At 35.3% G+C, this 22,329-nt stretch overlaps 1 protein-coding gene across 2 annotated transcripts in view; it reads left to right on the plus strand.

Moving 5' to 3' along the window:
- Positions 1 to 12,139: 12,139 nt before the first annotated feature.
- Positions 12,140 to 22,329, plus strand: part of RNF13 (ring finger protein 13) — a gene marked incomplete at its 5' end in the record, with an annotated part of 119,797 nt that continues 109,607 nt past the window's right edge. For both annotated transcript variants that reach the window (XM_084231280.1, XM_084231281.1), the window contains 2 exons: positions 12,140 to 12,253; positions 17,715 to 17,795. In XM_084231280.1, the coding sequence (XP_084087406.1) occupies positions 12,140 to 12,253; positions 17,715 to 17,795 (195 nt within the window). The remainder of the gene's footprint in view (positions 12,254 to 17,714; positions 17,796 to 22,329) is intronic.

The following is a 22,329-nucleotide window of genomic DNA, read 5'->3' on the forward strand; positions in this document are numbered from 1 at the left end:
CAGTGCTCCACCCCTCCGCCCCCAGGGAGGCCCTGCTAATGCATTTTTTAAAAAAATATAAAAGTATTGCACACTTAAAAAACTTGAGCATGGAAGAGATCTCCATTAAGATTTCTATGTATTTTTTCTAGGTTTTTGTTTGATATATATTATATAAAATGAAATAGATTTTTAGAGATTGCATTATTATTTTTTTTATTCTGAAACATCCAGATAAGTATAACAAAAATAAAAACCACAGAGTCCCTAGAGTTTACAATATTGTTTTATTGTTTCATAATATTTATGCATATTTTTAATATAAACATAGAATATTTTAATGTTAAGGTCTTACTTTTTTTTTGTCATAGTCCAGAGATGCCTGCACTTAGAGGCTTCTGTGCAATAGGCTGCAAACATGTTTATTCTTCAAATATTAAGTAACTAATATATGCCAGGCATTGATAAGATACCTGTGATACATCCATAAAATAAATATTCCTGTCTTGGAAGAGTTTATATTCTTATGGCAAGGATGCAAACTAAATTATAAACATAACAATTAAGCAACTGACAGTATGATAGAAAGTATTAAGTATTACGATAAATAAAAGACCGTACATTACAGGGGTGAATAATGGTAGGTTCATTCACAGGTTGCAGACTTTTGCCAAGGGATCATGTATGTATACAGAAAAGAAGGCTAAGAACAGATTTTGGGAATGATATTTTAAAGAAACATTTGTTATAATTAGTGGGAATTGTAAAACTGAAAGAGGTGGCTCATATTCCTCTACCATTAACGTAGTATACCAAATTTTATGCTTAACTGTATACATAGGGTTTGCATATCTTTTTGTTCAGAAATTATGCATAAATTAAAAAAGGATTAAAGGCAGTAACAATAAGCAAGGGAATTGGCTCATTTATTTAGAGTTAGTCTCTAGTACTTTTGCATAGAAATCCAGTTCCCTAAGATAAGGAAACTGGAATAATAGTGCAAATTACTTTTTCCCTGTATTTTTGTTTGGCTTGACATGGTTGTTCTGAAAATTAAATGGAAAGGTATTCATGTTAGATGTTCAACAGAGTGCCTGGTACAGAATTAAGTTCTTTATACTGATATATCTATTTTAATGGTAGGGACACTTGTATAAAAGTATCATTAAAAATAAAACATTATGGTTCAGAGGTTAATTCTTTGAAGTATTCTGAGCATCATATTTTTTATAATCATGCATTTTTTGCCATGTTTCTCTAAATGGTGCTTCAGATTGTGCTATTCATGAGGCAGTTTCATTGTCAATTGTCTTAGTTTGCTGTGTGTGTTAACTGCTGTGGTTGGCAACCTATGGTACTGGTGACAATAATGGTATTTAAAAGAATTATGAAGTGTATTTTTGTTAGGAAAAAAGGGCAGATAAATAGGAATGCTTTCTCTAATTTGACCCTCTACCACACCCCTCTTTTACTTGCAAGAAGATCATGAGTAATGACTTAGTAAGATAATTGCTAGTATATGGTTGAGAACAGTGATTTCTAAATTTGAGCATAAGGATTCAGTAGGAGATATATTTTAAAAGTAAAATTATAGAACAAATTCCCATCTCATCACAGCCATAGTCCAATATTGTTGGCATTCCAGAAGCACCCTTTCCTTAATGATACTTCCCTTTTGTACCTCTAAGGTATCCACTGGTGGACCTTTATGAAGATAACTTCTCATTTTTCTTTATGGTTTTACTTCATAAATATGAATCTCTACCTAATGTCTGTTTTGTATCTTAACTAACTAAATATGAATGGAATAATAGTAATGCATTCCTTGTGAGTGCTGCTTTTCCTTGGTTCATCTATACTGATCATGTGGGTGTTGTTTTCATTGTTACAGAGAATTTTATATATGCAAATACCACAGTTTATTCCATTTTAATTCATAATGCTGAAAAATGCTTAATATTACAAAAGGCAGCTCATTGCCTAAGTCTGCAGAATAGGGAGGGTATATTTTAGGGACTAACAGGATGTGAATTCTGTCACTTAACAGTAGAAATATCCTTGATCCTATTATGGTTGATATATTGAGGTTAATAGTTTAGGATTTAGTTCCCAGATATCTGAAGTGTCACTGTCTATAGTTTCAGTTACCAAGAACAATTACAAAAATACTATGTACTATCAGATATTTTTGAGAGAGAGCACATTCACACAACTTTTCTTATTATAATTATTCTTTTAAAAGCAGTTTAATTTTTTTGTTGAGGTAACTTTGGTTTGCTATACTTTGTATAAGTTGGGGTATAGGTTCATACCTCTTAAGATCTGTGTTACCATACCACCTCTACCATTGAACACCTGTAATCCTATACCATAGTCCATTTTGCTGTCTCCCCTTTTACTCCCCTCTGGTATTCTCACTTCTGCAGTCAGATGTCAAGGGTTTGTTTCGGTTTTTTTTGTCTGTTCCTTTGTTTAGTTTCTTTATATTCCACATGAGTGAAATCATCTGGCATTTGCCTTTCTCCTTCTGAGTTATTTAGATTAGTATAATCCCTTCCAGTTCTATGGCTGTTGTCTCAAATAGTAAGATTTCATCTATTTTTATACCTTTGTGGTGTTCTATTGTGCATATATACCACATTTTCTTAACTCATCTGCCCATGGGCACTTAGGTTGTTTATATAAGTTGACTATTGTAAATAGTGCTGCACTATTTAGAAGTGCATATATTCCTTTAAATTAATGTTTTCATAATCATCAGAGATATACCTACAAGGGAATTATAGATCTATTTTTAATATTTTGAGAAACCTCCATACTATTTTCCATAGGTACTGCACCAGTCTACATTTCCACTAACAGTATATGAAGATTTCTTTTCCTCCACATCCTTACTAACACCTCTTGTTTCTGGTCTTTTTGATATGGGCCATTCTCACATGTGGGAGGTAGTATCTCATTATTTTGATTTTGCATTGCATTTTCTGATAAGTGATAATGAGCATTTTTTTCATTTGCCTGTTGGTCATGTGTATGTCTTCTTTACCGAAGTGTCTATTTAGCTTTTCTGTCCAGTTTTTTTTATTGGGTTGTTTGTTTCTTCTTGTTGAGGTATAAGAGTTCTTTATAGCTCTTGCATATTAGCCTCTTGTCAGATTATGACATTCAAATTTTTTCTCCTATTTGGTATGATGTATTTTTGCTTTGATGATGGTTTATTTCACTCTACAGAAGCTTTTTAGCTTGATGTAGTCCCATTTGTTTATTTTTGATTTGTTTTTCTTGATGTTGTACTTAAATCCCCAAAGATACTGTGAAGACAGTATCATGAAGCATTTTGTTTGTTTTCTTCTAAGTATTTTATAATTTATGGTCTTACATACAACTCTGTACTCCTTTTTGGATTATTATTTTTTTTTGTGTATGATGTGAGATAAGTGATCTAGTTTCATTTTTCTGCATGTGGCTGCTAGTTTTCCTAACAACACTTGTTGGTGGAGGGACTGTATTTTCTCCAATGTATACTCTTTGGTTAACAGTCTATATGTGTGGGGTTTTTTTTTTTTTTTTTTTTTTTTGGACTTTCACGTCTATTCCATTGGCCTATATGTACTTAGTTTTATTCCAGTGGTGTACTGTTTTGATTACTGTCACTTTGTAGCATAGTGTGAAGTCTCCAAATGTGAATCTCTGTGGTTCTTTTTTGTCAGGACTGTTTTGGCCTTTCTGGGTCTTCTGTGGTTCCATATAAATTTCAGTAATGTTCTATTTTTTGAAGAATGCCGTTGAAACTTTGATGGGGATTGCATTGATTATATATATTGTTTTGAATCAAATGGTCATTTTAGCAATGTTATTTCTTCCAACCTACCAAAAAGGGATATCTTTCCATTTCTCTGACTTCTATTTTTTTCAAGAATGTCTTTTAATTTACAAATAAACCTTTATTAGGTTTATTTCTAGTTATTTCTTTTTGATGCAATGTTTTCTTGATCTTTCTCCTTTACTCCCACCTTCTTTGAACTATGGTTGAGCCAACAGCCTTGCCCTCTGCGTCCCCTGCCCTGGAGTACAATCTCCAGGCTCCTTGCTCCACCCACTCCCTTTTGATGAATAGTGAATCATCTTAGTGTCAGTTCTGTTGAAGCCTCCTCTGTTCTTTGATGTCCAAGGGGTGCTCAAGTTTTCTATATTGCTGCAGGATTCGCTTAGTGTAGTGTCTTTTCTGTTCTTCGGTAGGCAAGCCACAAACCTCTTCTTTCACTATTTTTTGATTTCTGGTCTAATTTGCTGCTCTGAGCACTACAGCCAGTGTGTTGGAGGCACAGGTGCTTCCAACTCTGCACTGTATCTCTTCTTTCTTCATGTGTCTGTACCCTGTCTACCACCTAACTCTGTACCCTGTCTACCACCTATGCATTTGGTCAGCTCAGTGTCTGTTGCCTTTTTGCTGTGTTCACCCACTATACCTACTGTCATCCCACAGTATCTGTGATTGCATGTGCATCTTTTGCCACTTCTGTAGCCTCTGAGCTATGTCCTCTGACTTGGTGGGCCAGACACTATTACTCCCTGGTATCCATGTATGCTGCTGAATTTGTCCCCTCTGTGCCAGATCTGTCACCTTTGGGATCAGGCATTGTCAAGCTGTGTCTGCATCTGCTGCCATATTTGTTTTTGCTGCAACGTATACATCTCTGTAACTTTTCTATTTGATTATTAGTTATTGTTACTACTCTCTTACTATATTTTGTAAGTTAAGTTTTGTCATAGGTATGTCTGTATAGGAAAAAAACAATGTATTTAGGACTCAGTAATATACACTAGGTGTTTTGGAATGTGTTCCCCATTGATAAGGGGATATTGTTTCTGGGGGTGGTTGGAGGAGTGTCGAAAGTTGTGTACACTAAACATTGGTAACAGTTGTATGAGCCTCTGAGGTTGGAAAGAATAGATGTTTTGGAGAAAACTGCTAATTTTAAAGTAATTAAAAATTGTCCATTTTAATAATTTGGAGAAATCAAATTATAAAGCAGTTGTAATGGAATCTGTAGAATATTTGCTTTCCTTCATGGTAGTAGTTAAAAATATTAGACTATACTTGGTTTTAGTTTGGATGGTTTCATATTAGAGAAATTAGCTGAGCAACCTTTGTTCCGCAAAAGACCTATTGGGCCTCTTGTTTTTGCTTCAAAAAGAAATCTTCCTCTTTTTTTCTTTTTTCTGATTTGCCACTTTTACTCATTTTGCCACTTTTACTCATGACAAGCTCTCAACCATTTCTTTGAAAGTTTAAAAAAAACATGCTTTATAGGAGTTTATCTACAGTATATGTTAGTAGTTCCAGTTGTTAGAACTCTTGGAAGTCATGATGCTTTTTAAGAAACAGTAGCTTGTTACTGATCTAGTTATCATTTTCAGACATTATTGATGTAGTAAATTGTATGAATTGAGAACACTATTTTGAAGGAAATGTTATGCCATATGTATGTGATATCCATATGCAACTGTGAGCTCATTTGTAAGGAAAATAACCTATTTAATGAAATGTGTTACTATAAATTTTACACTAAAATAGTTAACTATCTACTTACTTTTTTATAGTTAGTACTTGTTTCACAATGCTACTTTTGATACATGTTATAGTATAATATGTAATTATGGAGGAAAAATTTAAAATTATCCATTGAATCATTTTGCAAATTAGGAAAAGATTATTTTTATTTTAGCAGTAAGGTATTTGGTCCAGTTTTTGAAATGTCAGTGATGCTCAGGAATGTTGCTTAAGAATGAATTGCAATATGAGCTTTTTCAGAGGCTTTCTAATGGACACAATTAGTTACTTCAATTAGTGTTACTTTGAACTAAACTAGTTGATGTCAGGATGTGAGTTATCTTCAGAATTAACAGTTATTTTGAAAGTAATTTCCTAAAAATTATATTGGTCTTAAATAGCTAGAAAATGCATTCCCATTCTTAATTTTGTGAAGATGAGTTATATGGAATTGTTAGTTTTAAATGTGCAATTAGACTTAACTCTTATACTCAGGGAAGTTTTAATTTTGCGTTTACCAGACCAGCATTAGGTGAGTTATTGGAAAATGTGTGCTGAAGTTACACAGATAATCATGTGTCCAAGCCAAGGTGTTCACATTCTCTAAAATGGGGCCAAGAGGAAAAAAAAAAAAAAGAACAGTTGATTCTTTGAAAGATCAACAAAATTAATATATCTGTAGCTGTATTGACTAAGAAAATAGAGAGAAGACTCACATAACTAAATAATGTGACATAACAGCAGGAACATTGTTATCTATTTTATAGAAATAATAAGCACTATAAAGGAATACTATGAGCCACTATAAAACCAAAAGTTGGATAACTTTGAAGAAATAGAAAATTCCTAAGGATGGGCCTCCCTGGTGGCACAGGGGTTAAAGACAGTGCTGTCAAGCTATTGACAGCCACTGAAGCACGAATTAGATCCCCTGCCAGCCAGGGAGCAATCCACATGGTGCAGCAGACCTTTCTTGCCTTGCCCACTTCTCCCCTGAAGCAGTGTATTTCGGTGGATCTGCCTGTACTGCTCCTCACTTTCTGTGATGAATCCTCTTGACCACTCATAACTCTGGCTTACACCCCAGTTCTCATATGTATAAATAAATAAAAAAATCTTTAAAAAAATATATTAAAAAAAAAGAAAATTCCTAAGGATACACAGTTCATGATGATGGAATCATGAAGAAATAGAAACTGTAAATTGACTATGGCTAGGAATCAATAATCAGAAACTTCCCAAGAAAAACCCAGGTCCAGATTTGCTTCACTTTTGAAATGTATCAAGTATTTAAAGAAGATTTTACACCAATTCTTACCAAAAAGTTAAAGAGGTGACATTTCCTAGCTTATTCTGTAAGACCAACTTTACCTTGATACCAAAGCCAAAAATACTAGAAGAAAACTATAGACCAGTGTTTCTTATGCATTTGATACAGTGATCCTCAACAGAGTACTGGCAAATCAAATTTAACAGTACTACTACTAAGTGGCACTAATTCCTAGAATATAAGGATGAGTCAACATATGATAAGTATAATATAGTCAGTCCATAAACAACATGAAGTGACAGAAACATGCCATCTCAATTAATGTAGAAAAAGCATTCAACAAATTCAACAGCCTTTCATGATAAAAACACCCAATATATTAAAACAGAAGGAAAGTGTCTCAATATAATAATGTCCACATTGGCGACCCAAACTTGATATACTCAGTGATAAAAGGCTAAAACGCTTTTCCTTTATGGTCATGAAAAAAACAAGTTTGTAGTAGTTTTCACCATTTCTATTCACTATAATGCCAAAAGTCCTAACCAGCGTAATTAGCCAAGAAAAGGAATAAAATGGACCTAGATTGAAAAGCAAGGATCACAATTATCTGTTTACTGACAACATGATTGATTTTTTTCCCATAAAATCTTGAAGAATCCATACAAATAAAATTAGAACTAATGCATGGATTCAGCAAAGTTGCAGGATACAAAACGAACCAGCAAAAAAAAAAAAAAAAAAAAAAAAACCAGTTGTATTCTTATGCACTAATAGTGAACAATTGGTTAAAAAAGAAATTAATAATTGTATTTATTTACAATAGTATGAAAAATAAGCAAATACTTAAGAATAAACTGACCAAAGTGGTAAAAGATGTGTATGCTGAAAACTAGAAAATGTTTGCAAAAGAAATGAAAGAAGAAATAAATAAAGGTATAGATATGCCATGTTCATGGATTCATGAATGTAATGTTGTTAAGATGTCAGCAGTTTTCAAAACAATCTATAGATTCAATGCATTCCTTATCAAAAGCCCATAATGTGTTTTGCTGAAATTAGAAAAATCTGTTCTAAACTTCATGTGCAATTTCAATTTCAAGGAACCTCAGCTAGCAAAAACAGTATTGACAAAGAATAAATGTGAAGTCTCATGCTTCTTGATTTCAAAACTAAATATAAAGCTACTTTAATTAAAACAGTGTATCACTGATATTTTTATGTACATTTGGCAAGTGGAATAAAACAGAGAGTCCGTGGTCAAATGATTTTTGATAAAGGTGCCAAGTTCATTCAACAGGAAAGGACATTCTTTTCAATAAGTAGATTTGGGAAAACTGTACCCAGATGCAAATGAATGCTGTATCCTGCTTTATATTGTGCACAAAAATTAACTCAAAATGAATCAAAGACCTGAATATAAGAACTAATATGCACAACTCTGACAGAAACACAAGGGAAAAATCTTAATGATAATGGATTTGACATTGATTTCTTACATATGACATTAAAAGAAAAGCACTGGCAACAAAAGAAAACATAATTTGAACTTCATCAAAATTATATCCTTGTTCATAGAAAGTGAAAAGACAACTCAGGAGAAAATATTTTTCAGGCCTCCCTGGTGGTGCAAGGGTTAAAAACACAGCACTATCACCAGCCACTGTGGCACTAGTTCTATCCCCAGGTGTCCAGGGAGCTAACTTGCATGGCGCAGCAGACCTCTCCTGTCTCACCCACTGCTCCCCTCAGCAGTGTATTTCAGTAGATCTGCCTGTTCTGCCCCCCACTCTATCTAGTGAATCCACACCCAACCCCCCCGCACTTCTGTCCTACACCCCAGTTTTTGTATGCATAAATAAACAAATCTTTAAAAAAAAAAAAGAAAACATTTTTTCAATAATGTATCTGAACAGGAAATTATGTACAGGATATATGAGGAACTTTTACAACTCAAAATCAACAACCACCAATTGGAAATGGGCAAACAACTTGAATAATCATTTCTCCAATGTAGATGTACAAATGGCTAATAAACACATGAAAAGATGCTTAACATCACTAATCATCAAAGAAATGCAAATCAAAAGCACAATGAGATACCCACTGGGATGATTGTTTTCAAACAGAAAATAATAAGTGTTGGCAAGAATGTGAAGAAATTGGAACCCTTGTGCATTTCTGTTGGGAATATAAAGTGAAGCAACTGCTATGGAAAACAGTTCTGTAAAAAATTAAGCAAAGAATTACTGTATCATCTGGCAATTTTGAGTACATACTTTGAGTACAACTTTTGAGTACATACCCCAGAAAAATGAAAGCTGAGATTCAGGTATTTTTACCTTATTCATATCAGCATTATTCATAATAGGTAAAATGGTGGAAGCAACCAAGTGTCCATCAGTGGATGAATGGATAAACAAAACATGTTATCTGCTTTTTTTAAAAAAAGATTTATTTATTTATTTATACACGAACTGGGAGAAAGCGTGGGAGGGTGAGAGGATTCACCAGAGACAAAGTGGGGAACAGAACAGGCAGACTGACGAAATACACTGCTGAGGTGAGCAGCAGGCGCGACAAGAGAGGTCTGCCACGCCATGGGGGACCCTTGCTGTCCGGGCCGGGATTGAACTGGCTCTGCTGAGGCTGCAGACAGTTCACAGCATGGTGCTCAACCACCTGGGCCACCAGGGGAGGCACGAGGCCCCTGCTTTTAATGGAATATTATCCAGCCTTAAAAAGAAGGAAATTCTGGCATATTACAATTTGGATGAATGTTTTTTACCATTCTTGAGACATTTTTATTCATGAATTTAAATTTTTGGGTCTTTTTTTTTTTAAGATTTATTTATTTATTTATACAAGCACTGGGTACAGTCAGAAGCGCGGGAGGGTGAGAGAATTCACCAGAACCAGAGCGGGGAGCAGAACAGGCAGAAGGACCGAAGTACACTGCTGAGGGGAGCAGCGGGCTGCAGGAGAGGTCTGTGTGCCATGTGGGACCCTCCTCCGGTGGCCGGGGAGCAGCTGGGGATCAAACCGGCGCTGCAGAGGCTGCGGGCAGCTTCACAACCTGGTGCTCAACTGCTGCGCCACCAGAGAGGCCCTTTTAGGTCTTTTTTAAAACTATGTATTTTTATCTCACATTTTATTGATTTGTCTGTCATTTACATAATTTTGGAAGTGCAGTTTCACACCTTCACAGGTGTTCATGCTTCACTCACCCCCCCACCCAAGCTCCAGTACCAATACCCAGTCATCTTCCCTTTCCTACACCCTTCTGTGTCCTCTGTTCCCTTCTGTTTTTTTCAGAGTCTGAGAATCGATTTTGTTGTCAGTTTGTTTTCTTTGGTTGTTTATATTCCTACAAATTAGTGAAACCATCTGGTTACTGTCTTTCACTTTCTGACTTACTTCACTTAGCATAATCACCTCAAATCTGTCCATTTTGTCCAAAATGCACTATTTCATCTTTTTTAGGAGCTGACTACTATTCCATTGAGTATATATTCCATAGGTTCTTTACCTACTCATTTGACTGTGTACTTTAGGTTGGATCTATGACTTGCTATTGTGAATAAAGTGCTGTGAAGATAGGAATGCATAAATCTTTCCATATTAGTGTTTTTATATTCTTTGCGTAAATACCTAGACATAAATGTGGATGAATATTGAAGACTGAGTTAACGTTATGCTGAGTGTAATAAGCCACAAATGAATGAATAAAAAAATGACTCCACTTATATAAGGTACTAGAATAGTCAAATCCATAGAAATAGTGGTTGTCTGGGATTGGGAGGAGGGAGAAATGGGAAATTAGTGTTTAATGGGTACAGGATTTCCGTTTGGAAGGATGAAAAAGTTCTGGAGATGGATGGGGTTACAGTTGTACAACAGTGAATGCAGTTAATGTCACTGAACTTCAAAATACTTAGAATGGTATATTTTATGTTATGTATATTACAAAATAAAAGGAGATGGAGTCCTTCTTTAAAGCTTACTGAGTTATAAAATGAGTGTTTACTCTCTGAATTAAAAAACTGTTAGAAAATTAGAGAAATAGTGTAATAAAATTCAGTATATTCTTCACCTAGATTTAACATTTGTTATTTTTTAAATTGTGACTGGACTATTTTAAAGTAAATTACAGATATTATAACATTTCATAAAAAGTACGGGCTTTTTGGTACGGCCATAACACATCACTGTTTTGAAAATTAAGTTATTTAAAAAATGTATCTAAAATCTTTACCATATTCACATCATCCCTAAATTATAGTTTTTTTGGTTGGTTTCCTTGAATCCTGTGTTTTCATTTGGGTTTAATATTTCTCATTTCCTTTTTTTTTTTTTAAGATTTATTTATTTATACAAGCAGTGGGTACAGCCAGAAGCACGGGAGGGTGAGAGAATTAACCAGAGCCAGAGCGAAAACAGAACAGGCAGACTGACAAAATACATTGCTGAGGGGAGCAGTGGGCGGCAGGAGAGGTCTGCGCGCCATGGGGGACCCTCGCCCGGTGGCCGGGGATCGAACCGGCGCTGCAGAGGCTGCGGGCAGTTTTGCAACCCAGCGCTCAACCGCTGCGCCACGGGGGAGGCCCTATATTTCTTATTTCTTAATGTATAACTGTCTGAAGCTGTTCTCCCATTTTCATTCTCATACATACAGTTTTATTAATTTTATAGAAATTGGTACAATTCCCCTAAAATCACACATCTGCTTTATGGTATCTTCTAGCCTTTTTCCTGTCCAGTGTATTTCCTGTAATTTGAAGTTAGGGCAATAAGTATTATTTTATAATAAGCGACTATTACTTTTTTACTGTTCTTTAATGTAGGCACAACATAAATGAAAAAATAAATGTATGTGTGGATTTATACATTATATTTAAAAATTAAAAAAATCTTAAATTTTGACATTTTAAAGCAAATTTACTTTTAATTATTACTTTGATTAAAATTCAGTTTTCTCCATAATTGAGTCAGTAGACAGACATAAGTATAAGCAGAACTATGGGATTATTTAGAGTTGTGAATTGTATAGGTATTGTGACTAAACTTGGGTGTTTACCTTAGTGTCCAATTCTATGTAAATTCTTATGCTTTTGAAATATAATATTTATTAATTAATTAATAAGTATATATTAAACATTAATTATATTGACCAATTTTAGTGTTAAATACTTTAGTGTTAACACTTTAGTGTTAACAAAGTATTTAAAAGATGTTTTTGTATACTAAGAATTATATCAAATGACTTATTTTCAGGAACAAAGCACCAGAGCTCATTACTACTCATCTGCTTATCTTCTAGGTGATTTTTCAGCAAGATGTTGCTCTCCATAGGGATGCTCATGCTGTCAGCCACTCAAGTCTATACCATCTTGACTGTTCAGCTCTTTGCATTCTTAAACCTGCTACCTGTAGAAGCGGACATTTTAGCAGTAAGTGCAATAAAACATCCATATCTTAAAGCATTCCTTAAAGAAAGGTTTTGGTCTTATAAGGTATTTACCTACAAACAAACATATAGACACATATACACTATTGTAACCTGAAAGTAGGGGACCTTCCTCACCTTTTATTGCTCAATATCTGGCATAAGATTTCATGCACAATAAGTGCCAGATAAATATTGCCCTTGAGAATGTGTCTGCTCTCAGGAGCGTACATGCAAACATGTATTCACATGCTGGGTATTTTATGTACAGTCTTAATTGTTTTTCTTGATAATTAGTATATCTGTAACAACTTTGATAATGATACTTTAAAGAAATTGTTGAAGATGTCTATAGAAAATTTTAACCTAAGATTAATGTTTATGTCAGAAGAGAAGACGATAATCTTGTGTTTGATGATAGAAAATTTTTTAGAAAAGATTGCTTCTCAAAACCTTCATAGGCCTTTCTAGGCTACTATTTTACTGTCCTACTGGAATGTGTATATATTTGTTATTAATCATTTCCATGAAACTAGAAACAGAAGAATTAACTCTGTGTGTGTGCATGTGTGTGCGTGCGTGTGTGTACGCGCGCGCGCACATACACCTGTAAGTACTCTGCTAAGGATGTATCACTTACTATCTGGATGTAAGTGATTTGCTTAATGATATTAGGTGATTAAATAGAAGGGCCAGACTCATTGCTGATCAAAACTTGATGTGGTTCTTAGGCATGCTTCTGCATTCTGGAGCATATGTGGAAGAGTCTAGGATTATTATAGAACTTGATAGCGCAAGGCTGGTTTCTGTGCTTTTGAAAGCACAACGACTCTAATCCTTATGGGACTTCTCTCTCTTCCTACTCTCTCTAGTAAGGAATTGGTTGATGAGTTTTTTCCTAAAATAAGCTGGCTCTTTTTGAGATGGAGTGAAAGTAGAATCTTTAAGGATTAAGAGTCCATTGCTATTCTACTTTCTTCTCTAAATTTGTCCCCAAAGACCTTGAAATATTGTTGGGATGACTTTTAAAATGAGGTAGAGGATTTATGTGCTGAGCAGGGAGTAAAGTTTTCCTTTTGTCCTTTGATTTCTTCCAGTCTCTTTTTCCCTTTCCTCTCTTTTCTCTCTTGCTTCTCACATCTGGTACGCTCTGTGTTCCTTCTTTCTTTTTTTACCTGAAATATATTCTTGTTCTGTAGTTCAGATCTGTGATGGGTTCAGTGATTTTCAGTGAACTACTCTGGGAACTAAGCCAGCTGTCTGATGCTGATCAAATTACTTAGCCACTATAAATGACTCATTTTCTTTCTTTGTAAACCAGAGTGTTGTAGTGGTGATTAAATAAAGTGCTTTGAATAGTATCTGACACATAGTAAATTTTTTGTTTATCTTTTTAATTTTTTTAAAGGTTTATTTATTTATTTATACAAGAACCAGGGTATAGGCCAGATGCGCGGGAGAGTGAGAGGATTCACCAGAGACAGAGCGGGGAACAGAACAGGCAGACTGATGAAATACACTGCTGAGGGGAGCAGTGGGCAAGTCAGGAGAGGTCTGCAGCGCCATGTGGGACCCTCACTGGCCGGCCGGGATCTAACTGGCACTGCCGAGGCTGCGGGCAGCTTCACAGCATGGTGCTCATCCACCTCCAGGGGAGGCCCTATCTTTTTAATTTTCATTGTAGTTATTCTCATCATCCTCTACTTATGGAGCAGTGTATTAGATTGCCCAAGGTATATTTTTTAATGTAGAGACCAAACAATATGTTAGATTCAGAAAAACAACCAGTCCTTGCCAACTGTGTGCTTCAGATAGATTAAATGTGGAATGTATGTTGATGCTATGTAGTAAAAGAACCATCAACTTGGACACTTCTTAAATCTAGTCTTTATGCTGAATTAAAAGATAGAAGGCTGAATACAGAAATAGCTGTGGGGATGGAGTGGGGGAAGGGAGATTGGGAAGGCAAGTTGTAAGACCAGTTGTAAAAGGAACTAAATATTGAGTAGAGGAACTAGATGTGGTAACATAGCTGTTCAAAGGAAGTGAGTCAAGAAGTAGAAAATATTAGTTCTTCCTTTTAACTGAATACAAACATCCCTGAAATCTGAGTTTGTAGTAATATATTTTTAAGTTGGACATTAGATTGATTCTTGTTTCATTTTGGACAAATATTAGGATGTTGCTTTTAAAAAGACAAAGTCAGTTTAAATCATGTTATTTATACACCAGATGATTTTATTTTGGTAGCTGAATTCTCCCTCTTGACTTAATTCCCTGACATCAGTATTCGTCCAGCTAGTGCGTGAGTATTCAAAAGCTGATGAGATGCTACTATATAGTGTGTTGCTGACTAGTCAGTAAGCCCCTGAGATCTTGAGCACCTGGAAGGCAGGACTTTGTCTTAATAAACTTTATTTCTGGTGCATAGTGTCAGTTATGCAGTAGGAACTCAGTAAACGTTTACTTTTCTTTGGTTATTTAGTTCTTTCATATTTTCCTTTAATAGTATTTATTCCTCATACTTTAGTTTATTATTTATCTTAGCAGTATTTTTCATCTCAACTTGTTTTTCTTCCCTGTGATCCAAAAGGAAGTGTACAATTATTAATTATGTGCATTTATATAGAGAAATATGAAACTTTATAATTGGCAGATCAGTAACCAAATCAGTGTTGAATATTCTGATTCTAGTATTTTAGTACTATTACTTCCATGATTTTACTTAGAAGTAGTATCCATTTTATATACTTTCAGAGGAAGTCAAAGAACTCAATTTTGGTTTACTTCCAATCTGTCTCTTGATTCTGTTGTCTGGATTTTTCAGAGAGAAATGAGTGCTTGTTATGTGGTTGTGAGGGTCAGTGGGATAAGTAGAAGAGAATAAGAGAATTAGCCAGTTGGTGGAGGTGTGAATGGATTGCATTATAGTATAGCAATACGGAACTCTAGAAATGCAGTTACAATCTGAGTTGAACTGAAGTTCTACCATTCTGTGGTTCCATGACCTTGGACAAAGTACTTAATACCTTTTAACTCTCAGTTCACTTATTATGAAAGTAAGACTGTATGAAAGATAGTGTAAGGCAGTGGGTTACAAGTCAGGGTTCTAGGCCTAGACTGCCTGGATAGAATTCTTTTTTCTCTAAATTACTAGAGCAAATTATTTCCAGCATTCTGTGGCCAATCTACAAAATGAGAATGATAGAGACTTACTTTATAAGGTTCTAGTAAGGATTAAATACCTGTCAAGTGTCATAAATGCTCAATAATTTTTAGATATTTATTTATTTCTATATTAAAATAAAACTTCCGTTAAGACTGCTTGCAAAGAGAATTTGCTAAGGAAAAGACCTTTTTTATTTAAATATTTTATTTTATATAATTCTTACATCTTTTTTCATCTTTGCACAATGTATGCATTTTCATTTTGGTTATATTCCCCATACGATTGCACCCCCTCCTCCATATTTTGACTCTAGGCCTTCCTTTCCCCACCCTCTTCCCCACCCCCCCATTGTGTGTCTCTGGTTTATAGTTTCTTGCTGATTTTGATTTTTACTTTGTATTGATTAGTCTTTTTCCTGGTCTCATTCAGGTTTTCTAAATTCCTGCTATGAGTGAGACCATCCGGTATTTTTCTTTTTCTTTCTGGCTTATTTCGCTAAGTATGATCCTGTCCAGCTCCATCCATGTTGCTACAAACTGCATATGTTTATCTTTTTTGATTGCTGAGTAATAGTCCATTATGTATATGTACCACATCTTCTTGATCCAGTCATCTATTTTTGGGCATTTGGGTTGTTTCCAGAGCTTAGCTATTGTAAATAGTGCTGCTATAAACATAGGGGTGCAGGTGCTCTTTGGAATTGATGTTTCTGCGTCCTTTGGGTAAATACCCAAGAGTGAAATTGCTGGATCATATGGAAGCTCTGTCTTTAGTAGGTTGAGGAATCTCCACACAGCTCTCCATAGTGGTTGGACCAGTTTGCACTCCCACCAGCAGTGCAGGAGAGTTCCTTTTTCTCCACATCCTCGCCAACATTTGTTGTTGCTAGTTTTTTGTTTTTTTTTTAAATTCCACTGTAAAGATTTATTTATTTATTTATTTATTAATACAAGCACTGGGTACAGTCAGAAGCGCGGGAGGGTGAGAGAATTCACCAGAGCCAGAGCGGAGAGCAGAGCAGGCAGAAGGACGGAAGTACACTGCTGAGGGGAGCAGCGGGCAGCAGGAGAGGTCTGCGCCATGTGGGACCCTCCTCTGGTGGCCGGGGAGCAGCCGGGGATCGAACCGGCGCTGCAGAGGCTGTGGGCAGCTTCGCAACCCAGCGCTCAACCGCTGCACCACCGGGGAGGCCCTGTTGCTAGTTTTTTTAATATGTGCCATTCTCACTGGTGTAAGATGGTATCTCATGGTAGTTTTGATTTGCATTTCCCTGATTACAAGTGATGTTGAACATTTTTTCATATGCCTGTTGGCCATTTGCATTTCTTCTTCAGAGAAGTTTCTTTTTAGTTATTCTGCCCATTTTTTGACTGGATTATTTTCTTTGTTTTTGTTGAGTCTCATCAGCTCTTTGTAGATTTTTGTGATCAGTCCTTTATCATTAGTGTTGTGTGCAAAAATGTTCTACAGTTTGTGGACAACTATCTGAAATAGAAGTTTCACCTAATGTCTCAAAAGTTAGTTGTTTATTATCTATGCGTGGTTTCATCTATCTTCTTTCTCTTACTATATAGCAGATTGGATATTGTTAAAAATACAGCAAATCTACCTTATAATTATCATTACTATTATATGTTAAAAGCACAGAGAACCCTACTTTTGTTCAATTTTTGTAGAGAACTGATATTAATATTGTAGCATAGGTATCAATAAGGGAGTGGAAAGTTGTTAAAGAGTTTGAATACCATCAACTCTCTGTGTGTATGTATTTCATTGAGTTTAGTCCTTCATTGTTCAGTCCTAGTAAAAATGTTCAGATTATGTAAAGAGTGAGGGTGTCTTAAAAATGAGACTCAGTGTTCCTTTTTCTCTTGGGGAAAAGACATCTTTCATGAGCCAGAAATCCTATAAATCTCTTCTATTAAATCAGATCTTTATAATGCACAGATAATAAAATGGAACACAATGGAAGTGGAAAACAATCTATGTAGAAAAATTTTTGTTAAGGAATGACTGCAGGGAAAACCCTTCTTAGTAGGTGATTTAATATTACAGAATTACTGCTTCTCTGTAATAACTATTGCACGAAATTAGAGTCCATTTTTACCAGTTGACGTGTAGTAAATTGTTTATATTACTTAGTATTTTCATGAATGTACATTTATAAATTTTATTGTAATAAACTCTGAAAGTAAATCAGAATTGTGGAAAAATGATTTAAACAGTCTAATAAAACTTGTTTTTAGTCTTGTGTGACAATTGATTGTAACTTCCTTGTTTTTAATTTTATATTTAGTATAGTCATGAAAATGTAACTCAGACATTTGATGACCTTCCAGCAAGATTTGGTTATAGACTTCCAGCTGAAGGTTTAAAGGTAAGAAAATAATGCTGTATGTTAAAAGCATGAGATATTTAATAAGGTGATTTTTATTGATCTTTTTTTAAAGAATGAAAATATTGCTTACATTTATTATAAAACCTGTACATCCATTTATAAAGGGTTCAAATTACTACTCTGAACTAGCCACTGATAATATAATATTTCTGTGTGTAGAAATATGTGGCTATGTAAGTATTTACTTACCTATGTAAATATTCATTTATTTATAATGGACCAGTATTTAATTCAGAAAAATGCTACTTACCTGCCTTTTTCACTTAATTGTATATCTAGAACATGCTTCATGCTAATAGAAAAAGATAAATTTTTATTTGCAACGGCATGATTTTGCAATATCAAAAAATATGAATTTTTGCTCCCTGGTGGTGCAAAGGGTTAAGATGCAACCTGTGAGGCTGTTTGCAGCCACTGCAGCATAAAGTCGATCCCCGGCCAGGGAACTATGCACATGGCACAGCAGACCTCCCCTGTCTCACCTACTGCTTTCCTCAGCAGTGTATTTCAGTCAGTCTGCCTGTTCTGTTCTCTGCTCTGTCTCTGGTGGATCTTCTCACCCCCCCCCCCCACTCCACATACCTGTAGCCTATACCCCAGTTCTTGTATGCATAAATAAATAAATATTTAAAAAATACGAGTTTTTGAACATTGATTTGTTTTATTTTTCATAGTGGATATCTAGGTTGTCCAGTTTTTGTTACTATATTCAGTACTACAATAAATATCTTTATCCTTGTGTATTTTTCATTTTCATAAGATTCATTTCCAAAATAAAGAATTTGTTTATGGCACCCATATTTAAAATTTTGTTGTATATTCCAGTTTGTCATTGAAAGTTTGGATTAAGTTAGAATTTTTTTTTTTTTAAGAAATTGGGGTTACAGACTTTTTTTTTAAAGATTTATTTATTTATTTATACAAGCACTGGGTATAGTCAGAAGCCCAGGAGTGTGAGGGAATTTACCAGAGCCAGAGCGGGGAGCAGAGCAGGCAGAAGGACCGAAGTACACTGCTGAGGGGAGCAGCGGGCGGCAGGAGAGGTCTGCGTGCCATGTGGGACCCTCCTCCGGTGGCCGGGGAGTAGCTGGGGATCGAACCAACACTGCAGAGGCCACGGGCAGCTTCGCAACCCAGCGCTCAACCGCTGCGCCACCGGGGAGGCCCAGATTAAGTTAGAATTTTACCAGTAGTGTCTGAGACTATCCTTTTCCCTAAACCCTCTTCAATGCTAGACATTATCAAATATTTGTTAATTGATAAAAATACTTAGTGAGATAAATACTTAGTGAGATAAAACATTTTACAGAGAGAGAGAGGAGGGGAGTAGCAGGGTAAAAAGGGGGAGGGGAGAGAGAATTGCTTATTTTATTTTTTTTTTAAATAATAAATTTTATTTTTATATTCCCCATACAATTGCAACCCCCCCATTCTGACCCCAATCCCTCCCCTCCCGCCCCCCACCCCCCCAAAAAGTGTCTCTGGTTCATAGTTTTTTGTTGATTTTGATTTTCACTTTCTTATAGTTATTCATTTTCCTGGTCCCTTATTTAAGTTTTCTAGATTCCTGCTATGAGTGAGACCATCCGGTATTTTTCTTTTTCTTTTTGGCTTATTTCGCTGAGCATGATCCCTTCCAGCGCCATCCATGTTGCTGCAAATTGCATGTGTTTATCTTTTTTGAATGCTGAGTAATATTCCATGGTATATATGTACCACATCTTCTTGATCCAGTCATCTATTTTTGGGCATTTGGGCTGTTTCCAAAGCTTAGCTATTGTAAATAGTGCTGCTATAAACATAGGGGTGCAGGTGTTCTTTGGAATTGATGTTTCTGTGTCCTTTGGGTAAATACCTAGGAGTGGAATTGCTGGATCATATGGAACTCTATGTTTAGTAGGTCCAGAAATCTCCACACAGCTCTCCCTAGTGGTTGGACCAGTTTGCACTCCCACCAACAGTGCAGAAGAGTTCCTTTTTCTCCACACCCTCACCAACATTTGTTGTTGCTAGTTTTTTTTAATATGTGCCATTCTCACTGGTGTAAGATGGTATCTCATGGTAGTTTTGATTTTCATTTCCCTGATTGCAAGTGATGTTGAACATTTTTTCGTATGCCTGTTGGCCATTCGCATTTCCTCTTCAGAGAAGTTTCTTTTTAGCTCTTCTGCCCATTTTTTAGACTGGATTATTTTCTTTGTTGTTGTTGAGTCTCATCAGCTCTTTGCAGATTTTTGTGATCAGTCCTTTATCATTAGTGTTGTTTGCAAAAATGTTCTCCCAGTCGGTGGGGTTTCTCTTAGTTTTTGTTATTGTCTCTTTTGCTGTGCAGAAGCTCTTTAATTGATGTAGTCCCAGCTGTTTATCTTTGCCTTCACTATCACTGCTTTGGGTGATGTGTCTGTAAAGATGTCTTTGATGTGCAAATCACGTAGTGTTTTGCCTATATTTCCTTCTATGTATTTTATGGTTTCAGGTCTTATGTCTAGTTCTTTAATCCATTTTGAGTTGATTTTTGTGTATGGTGTGAGGTAGTGGTCAAGCTTCATTCTTTTGCATGTAGCGACCCAGTTTTCCCAGCACCATTTATTGAACAAACTTTCTTTGCTCCAGTGCATATTCTTTGCTCCTTTGTCAAAGATTAGTTGACCATAAATCTGTGGGTTTATTTCTGGATTTTCTATTCTGTTCCATTGATCTGTATGTCTGTTCTTGTTCCAATACCATGCAGTTTTTATGATTATGGCTTTGTAGTTGGAGAATTGCTTATTAATGCTCTTTTCCCAATTTTCTTTTTCTTTTTTTTTAAGATTTATTTATTTATATAAGCACTGGGGTACAGGCCAGAGGCGTGGGAGGTTGAGAGAATTCACCAGAGACAGAGCAGGGAGCAGAACAGGCAGACGGACAGAAGTACACTGCTGAGGGGAGCAGCGGGTGAGAGAGGAGGGGTCCACCTTGCCATGTGGGAATCTCCCTAGCTGGCGGGGAATGGAACCGGCACTACAGAGGCTGTGGACAGCTTCACAGAGCTGCGCTCAATCCGCTGCACCACTGGGGAGGCTCTTTTTTGCCCATTTTTAAATGAAGGTGTCTATCCTTAATTGATTTGTAAAAATTTTATGTATATTGAAAGTATCAATCTATTGTTGCTACACAGGCTTCAGATCATTTTTCCCAGTTTGTCTTTCATCTTTCAATTTTGTTTATTTAGTTAAACATAGTCTTTGGTGTTGGAAATGTTGCTGTTTGGTCACACACTTAAGGTATTGATGAATATGAAGTGGTATCTTAATGCATTTATTTGGCATTTCTTGTATTATTAGTGGGATAGAGTATCTTTTTATAGAATTCCTGGCTAATCCGTTTTCTTGTTTTAATTGTCTCTTTTTTTATATTGATTTGTTAATTTTTAAAAATATTGATTTGTAGGAATCTAGACACTAAATCTTTAGTTATATTGCCTTACAAATATGTTCTCCTTTGTGCTTGGTTTTTAAATTTGTTGCCTTTACACCTATGCTTATACCTATGCTTAAAATGTAACATGGACACCGTTTTTGTTGTCTTGCCTTTTCTATGTCTTAAGTAATCCTTTCCTATCCTACAGTCTTAAAACATTTTCCTCCAAAAATGTTTGTTTTTGTTGTCTCTGACTCCAGGAAGTCTATTATTGACACTTAATGATCTTATTATATAGTATAAGATAGGACTCTGTTTTTACTTTTTTTAATATCAAATGGATAACCTATTAATGTATCAGTGAATAGTCAAGGTCACATTTGTAATGTTAGCATGGTCTCTTGCTAGACTTTTGGTTATTAATATGATTAGAATTTAATTACACATTGAGGGATTCTCAGGAGAATTAAGATTTTTTTTTCTATACTTTTAAGAAATTGCTTTTAAGTAAATGAGGCAATGATGATTGCTAAAAAATTGAAAGCAAGATGTATATCTGATAAAGAAGCCTGGGTCGAAGCCTAGCATCAGATTTCCTGAGTATACCTTTTGATGGCATCTCTTATTTTCAGCAAAGCCTCTTTTGGGCTAGATTTATCATGATACTTGTATATAGTATTTTTGTAGTCTGGCACTTAGTGTATATTCTTTGTAATGTTGAGGAAGATGATGGAGAGGATGAAGGCCATGGGATTCAGATTTGTCCTTGACTATGATTCCTAATATCTAGAACAAAGGAATAAAGGATTTTCCTTATTTGATATGTGATTTATTTTTCCTCATCATTTTAAAATTAGTGTCTTATATAATCACCTGTTAGTTTCCTGCAAACTAGACTTATTCTTTCAAAAAATAATTTATTAATTTTTAAAAATTTTCATAGGTAATAATTTTGTTGAGTATAAAGGCTTGAGATTAGAGGAGACATTATTTTTCCCTAGTAAAAGAAATGCAAATAATTCAATGAAATTTGGTTGTTTGGATACCTTATTTGTGATATTGCCTTTGCTTTCTTAGTAGGTTAATGCTGAATGTGCTTGATTTCCTCAAC

Source organism: Talpa europaea (assembly GCF_964194135.1).
Source record: "Talpa europaea genome assembly, chromosome: 4".
In the NCBI taxonomy this organism is placed as follows: Eukaryota; Metazoa; Chordata; class Mammalia; order Eulipotyphla; family Talpidae; genus Talpa; species Talpa europaea.